At 59.3% G+C, this 6,062-nt stretch overlaps 1 protein-coding gene across 1 annotated transcript; it reads right to left on the bottom strand.

The window, feature by feature from the left end:
* Positions 1-1,691: 1,691 nt before the first annotated feature.
* NKX3-2 (NK3 homeobox 2) lies at positions 1,692-4,946 on the bottom strand. The gene is made up of 2 exons (XM_058723078.1): positions 3,877-4,946; positions 1,692-2,355 (listed from the first exon to the last, which is right to left on the bottom strand). Exons 1-2 carry the CDS (start codon positions 4,340-4,342, stop codon positions 1,817-1,819), a joined length of 1,005 nt encoding a protein of 334 aa, XP_058579061.1. The 5' UTR covers positions 4,343-4,946; the 3' UTR covers positions 1,692-1,816.
* Between the last annotated feature and the right edge of the window lie 1,116 nt (positions 4,947-6,062).

The following is a 6,062-nucleotide window of genomic DNA, read 5'->3' as shown; positions in this document are numbered from 1 at the left end:
AATAAATAACCCTCTCCCCACTCATTCTCTGCTTCCGTCTTAGGCTTCTGTGTGGATCAGATGACACCGTGTCACAGAGAGTGGAATCGCTCTGGAACAAGGTAGAGGGCCATTTGCACCCTGCCTGGGTCAAAGCTCAGTTGGCCCTCCCAGGGGGTCCCCTCATTATAGCCTTGTTTGCCCCTAGTCGCTTTAGAATTTCAGCTTCTTGCTAGCCTATTCTCCAAACGAAATGAAGACAGGGTCACTTACAGAAACGCTCGGAAAGTCGAAAGCAGAGAGGACATGGGCAGGTGCAGAAGTCAGCAGGTTAGGAGGGGGTTGAAGCTGGGTGCAGGTTCAGTTATGAACGATTTCCAGACTCAGAAACCAGTCCCACGGAAAAAAATAATAATAAAAGGGAATCCTAGGCATTTGCTCCCGATTTAGTGGGATTCATCTGTGACTTCTGCAAAATCTCCTAAATCGCCATTCCCTGAACTACATGGGTTTAAGCACTTTCTGAGGGGCTGGAAATACGGCCGCTTCCTCGAGGGGAGAGGCATTCTTGGTCCAGGACCGAAAAGTGGTTGGGAAAATGAGCCCCAGACATTTTCACGGTACTGGATTCCCCAAAGCCAGACGGAGAGAGGCTCAGAGAAAACACGGCGTCCAAGAGGGCATGTTAAACTAAAAGTTTATAAATTAAAGGAAAAAAAAGATAAAGCGAATAGAGCTTCCAAACTTCACAAATCTTTTTAAAGTTAATATTCTAGATGAGTGCACAGTGCCCTTAAGGAGGCAAAAAGCGACGAGGTTGACAGGATCATCTGTCTTCGGGGCAGGGAGAGGGATGACAGAATCCTGGGTCAGAACGCAAGAATCTCGGAGGATGGTCGGTAGGGACAGAGGGCCAGGTGGCTGAACAGCGAGGGATGCCATGGAAAGGCTGGTCAGGGATATTCACATTGAATACAAAAATAACCGTTATTTGAATACAAACAACTGAAAAGTGCTACAAGTTTTAACCTCCTTTAAAAAAATAAAAAGAAATACAGGAAAGTTTCTGTGAAGGGCTGCTGGGTTTGCTGTCTCCTGGTTTGGGGTTCCCAGGAAGCTCCCCAGTTGGTGGCGGCCCTGGACTTCGCAGGGGAAAGATTCCGGAGGGGATCTATGCCCTGCCCTGTGCTCAGAGGCTCCCGTCTTTACATTCAGCACCCAATAGGGCATCCCCACCCGAGCTCTGACATGGGGAGCGGTGGGGCAGAGGGCAGGAAAACCAAACCTTTCACGGTTCAAATCAACCCCATGGCTTGGGGCTCCTTGGGGCTGCCAGGGTTCCGCACCTCTTTGATACAAATGCAATTTCCAAAAAAAAATAGATACGTCGATACACATAGATTGGTAGCATGGATACCATGAACTATTGTGGCCTAGCGCACGAAGCTCCCGGCTAGCCTGAAATTCTGGGGATTCAGGCTAAGTGATCTCCAGGAGTTCTTTCCGCTCCAGGGAAACGTGGTCTCCTGGCAGGTACAATCCACATCCAACTTTGTTGTGATAATAAATAATGTCCCAGAGCTTCCAGGCGGGCGACAGGGGAGCAAGGCCCCTAGGCCATAGGGTGCCTCTGTTCGAATTAGAAAAAGGCGCCCTCTCTGGACAGACTCAGTGCCGCTGCCAGGGCGCACTCCTGGAAGTCTGAGCCCAGGCTGGATTTCATCCTCCACTTGCCCCCTCCGCGGGGCGCCCCTGTGCAGAGCACAACCTGCACAGCCGTCCGCGGCCGTCCGGAACCGGGGCGCAGGGATCATTTGCTGCCTCGCCCCAGGCCGGCTCACTGGGTGCCCGCGGCGGCTGCACACGTGGAGAGTGCCCAGCCGGGGAGGCAGTAGTAAGGGTAATAGTAGGAGGGCTGCAGCGGCAGCAGCGAGGGTGGCCGCAGCACCTCGCCGGGCAAGTACTGTCTCTGGTCGTCGCGTACGAGCACTTTCACCGCCACCTTCTTGGCGGCGGGCGCTGACGCCAGCAGGTCGGCGGCCATCTGCCGGCGCTTGGTCTTGTAGCGACGGTTCTGGAACCAGATCTTCACTTGCGTCTCGGTGAGCTTCAGCGACGCGGCCAGGTCGGCGCGCTCCGGCCCGGACAGGTAGCGCTGGTGGTTGAAGCGGCGCTCCAGCTCGAAGACCTGCGCGTGGGAGAAGGCGGCCCGCGAGCGTTTCTTGCGCGGCTTGGGCGCCGCGGGCTCCTCCTCCTCCTCCGCGCCGCCCGCCGGTCCGCCGCCGCCGCCGCCGCCGCCGCCTCGGCCGCACAGCGCCGGGACGCGTGCGCTTCCGGGGCCCACAGCGTCGTCCTCGGCCCTCGGGCTGCGGTCGCCTGCGGATCCCAGGGGGAACAGAAACAACAGACCGTCAGCGCCGCAGAGAAGCGAGGTCGGGCCTCGACCGTGGGGGTGGGGTAGGGTACGGAAGTACACTTTGATCCCCGAAGAACGCTTGGGGAGGGTGTGTAAGCCGCGGGTCCCCGGCAAGCAGTCTCGGAACCCTGTCCCATAGTTTCTCGCGTTTAGGCCTGTCCTGCGAGGGAAACGGACTCAGCCGCCTCATCCACGCTGCGTGGCCGACATCCAGCTCCTTGCCTTCTCTGGGCCCCAGGCTCCGCTCGGGATCGTGGGGCACTGGGGTCTGAGCACCTCCTCCGTTCTCGGCGCTGAGCCCTAGGGTTCTAGACTACTCCCCTCCCTGGGTTCCCCGGCCTCCCCGCACTCACGCTTACACACACAGTCTCAGCACACAGGCGTCCACTGCACACAAGGGGATGGTGGGGGCCCGAATCCCCGGGACAGAAGTATTCGGGACCTAACCCACCCACCCACCTACCCCCAAGCACCCGGAATTCTGCGGCGGCCGTGGCAACAGGCTGCTCCAAAGCCTTAGTGGGCTTCTCTCTATCTCTCTTATTGCAGGCAAATGAGCGGAGGGCTAGGGAACGAGGGTGAAGAGAGGGAGGTGCCCCCGCTTGGGGTCCCTGAACCCCAATCCGACGCCAGCTCCTCAGTTTCCTCCTGGATCTCCACACAGCCCCCTAGCAGAGAGGTCCAGAGCTCCGGCCTCTGGCAAACACTATTTACTTGGAGCCAGCATGAGGCCTACAGCGGCGTCCGGCCGACAGGGATAGGAACGGGGGTCTTTCCGACCAAATGACCTGCCAGCCCTAGCTGAGGCTGTCCCTCTCCCTGCTACCTTTGGGGTGACCCACACCAAGCCCTTCTGTCTTCAGCTAGCTGCAGGGTTTGTGGCCAAGGTCTTCGCTCCTCCGCCCTTCCCAGCTCTCCTGACCCTGGGGTCTGGGAGAGGTAAATAAGCACCCCCACCCCCCAAAACCCAGGCTGGGTGGATGGACGACCTCGGTACCACTTAGGGGTCGCCCTCACCACCTATCCTTGAGCTGAGGGCCGGGCCCTGGGCGTTTCTGCTTTATGGGCCAGGGGCCAGGGCACTGGCTACCCGAGGTCTCTGGGCCCCGGCTCTTCCCTGCCGCTGATTCGGGGGATCTGGACCCAGACACGGCCGAAGCACTGGCGACGCACTTAAAGCCAGGGCGCGGCGTTTTTTTCCAAGCCCAGGCTAGGGCACATTTGTCCCTGGACCTCTCAGGCCTCACCGCAGGACGCAGAGCCCTGCGGAGTTTCTCGGTTCTCTCTCGGGCTCAGTTCCCGGAGGATCAGAGCAGTCCGCGCCAGCGCCAATAGCTTCGGTCCCCGACCAGCCACGGGGCCCCAGAGCGCAGGGTGCACACAGCAGGCCCACCCCACTCGGCGTGTTTGCCCTCCTCGCCCGACCCCTCCACCCCCACTACGCCCGGCCCGGCCCCCTTCCCCGCGAAGCCCAGGCAGACCTGAGACGCTGGCCGACATCTCGCTGTCGCTCCGGCCTGCGGCTTCCTCCTCCAGGTCCTTGGCGGCGGGCAGCTCGCAGACCGGCTGGCCGAGGCCCAGCGTCCCCCCTGCGCGGCCGGCCCCGCTGGCCCCCGGCGCGTCCGCACAGCGCCGCCCGCCCTCGTTCTCCTCGCTCAGCGCCGAGTCCGAGTCCCAAGCAACCAGGCTCTCCGCGGTCCGCCCTGCAGCCGTTCTGGTCCCCGCCGGCGACGCCAGCAGAGAGTCCTCCGCGCCCCCCAGAGCGCCCGCGTCTGTCTCCCCGAAGAGTCGCCAGCAGCAGACAGCGGGAGCCTCAGCCACTGGCACCGCGGTGCCCCCGGGCACCGGGCGCCCCTCTGGCGCGGGCAGCCCGCCGCGCTCCTCTTTCTTGTTGAGGATTGCCTGGATGGAGAAGGGCGTCAAGGTGTTGGCGCCGCGCACAGCCATCTGCGCCGCGGGCCGGAGCGGCCGGCCGGCCGGGCGGCTGGGGCGCGGGGCAGCTCCGAGCTGGACGGAGCGCGCGGGCCGCCGCAGCGCGAGTGAGCCGGGCGCGCGAGGCCCCTGCAGCCCACTCCTGCGCGGCCCAGCAGCCCCCGCCCCCCTCTGGCCCGGGATCAGCGCCGACCCTCACCCCCACTTCCGAGGCCCACCCCGCGCGGAGACCCCCTCCCCCCCAATCCAGCGCCAGACGCTCTCCTTTCGCAGCTCAGCTGGATTATCTCATCGCCTCGCGCGCCCTTAGGGGCGGGCCGGGGTCTGCCCCCTCCGAGGATGCGGAGGGCGGATCGGCGGGGCCCCCGCCGCGGCCGCAGTCCCCTTCTGGGCGCCTCCGGGGCGCACGGCCCGAGTCACTTTTTTCTTTGCGCCTCGGTCTCTTCCCGGGCTGCAGGATTTCGCTCCTGGCCCGTCCTTTCCCTCCCCGTTGGTCGGGCTCTTCCGGAGCCCACCCCCAGCGGCGGCGGCGACGACGGCGGCCTCTGGATTCCGAGAGGCGCGGGGCACCTTTTTACCCCCTGCTCTGGTTTTATCTGTTTCTTCTCTCTTTCCTTCCCCGGCGTTCCGCCTTATCCCCCCCTCCCGCCCGGGTGTCATTCCTCACCGCTGAGTGACAGCCTCGCGCCACGCCCCTTCACTGGGCCGTCCCGGGCCCTCCCGGCCGCCTATTGGCTGGCTCCAGCTGGGCGACGTTGACTTTAACAGACAAAACTGGGCACGTTGCGCCGAGAAAGCCAGGGTCTGACTTAACCCCTTTCCTCCCAAGCCCCCGTCCTCGAAGCATCCTCCGGCGACTGGGAGGCTCACCCACCCACACACTCTGGCCGAGAAACCACGTGTCTTACCGCTGCGGAAGGATCCGCCTATTCCAGCGCTTTTAGGGATCACGATATTTAATAGTCGAAATCTGGCGGCGGGAGTGTGGGGAGGGGGGAAATCCAAAATAACGCAGTTCGGTAAATCGCGCGCGCAGTTTTCCGTTCTCTAGGAAGGTCCTAAGAGAAGAACAGAATGCTGCTGCTTTTGTTTAAAACCTCTATGTTACAGTTTCGTGGCTTCCTCATTGCTAATTCTTTCCGCTGAAATAATCAGTTAATTAAAATCATTAGAAATATTGTTTTTCCTTCTTCACCTTACTTTATTTGATTCGATTACTGTAGAGCAATAAAGAAAAAAAAAAGGTGGTACAGTTAGAGGACTAAAGTCAGGCGAGAAATGAGAAGGCATCTTTGGGAGAGTGTCTGGAAATCGCGCGGTCATTTCCCTGGACGGTTAATACTGAACTTAATTGGAGCTTGTTACATTTTGCACCAGGATGGAGGAGAAAAAAAAATCTTTCCATTTGTTCTTTACATATTCTTTTACTTGTGAGTTGAATGAGATTAGAAAAGATATGTGTTTGCTTAAAGGACTGTATAGAAATTACTGTAGCAATGATCTTGACTTGACATGAAATTCTCTTAAAAAGATAAGTCCTGGATTGTTTTACATAACAGAAGGAACCAAGCTAAGAAACACAAATATTGTGGCATGAAAACATTTGTTACTTATTTACGTTATTTATTTCTAAATAAAAAAATTTGCTCAAGTGACATGTGTTACTGTCTTCCATACATTTTACCGAAGGTGTAACAACGCCAGAGACACAGCTTGAACCACTGAGTATGTTTAG

The sequence above is a fragment of the Neofelis nebulosa genome, chromosome 3, assembly GCF_028018385.1.
Source record: "Neofelis nebulosa isolate mNeoNeb1 chromosome 3, mNeoNeb1.pri, whole genome shotgun sequence".
NCBI classification, from domain to species: Eukaryota; Metazoa; Chordata; class Mammalia; order Carnivora; family Felidae; genus Neofelis; species Neofelis nebulosa.
This window is presented reverse-complemented; position numbering and strand designations above follow the sequence as displayed.

Excerpts from the sequence above, each read along its gene's own strand:
- NKX3-2 (XM_058723078.1), bottom strand. The coding sequence starts at position 4,342 with ATGGCTGTGCGCGGCGCCAACACCTTGACGCCCTTCTCCATCCAGGCA. Across the intron at positions 2,356-3,876 it reads GATGTCGGCCAGCGTCTCAG|GCGACCGCAGCCCGAGGGCC; the intron begins GTCTGCCTGGGC and ends TGGGATCCGCAG.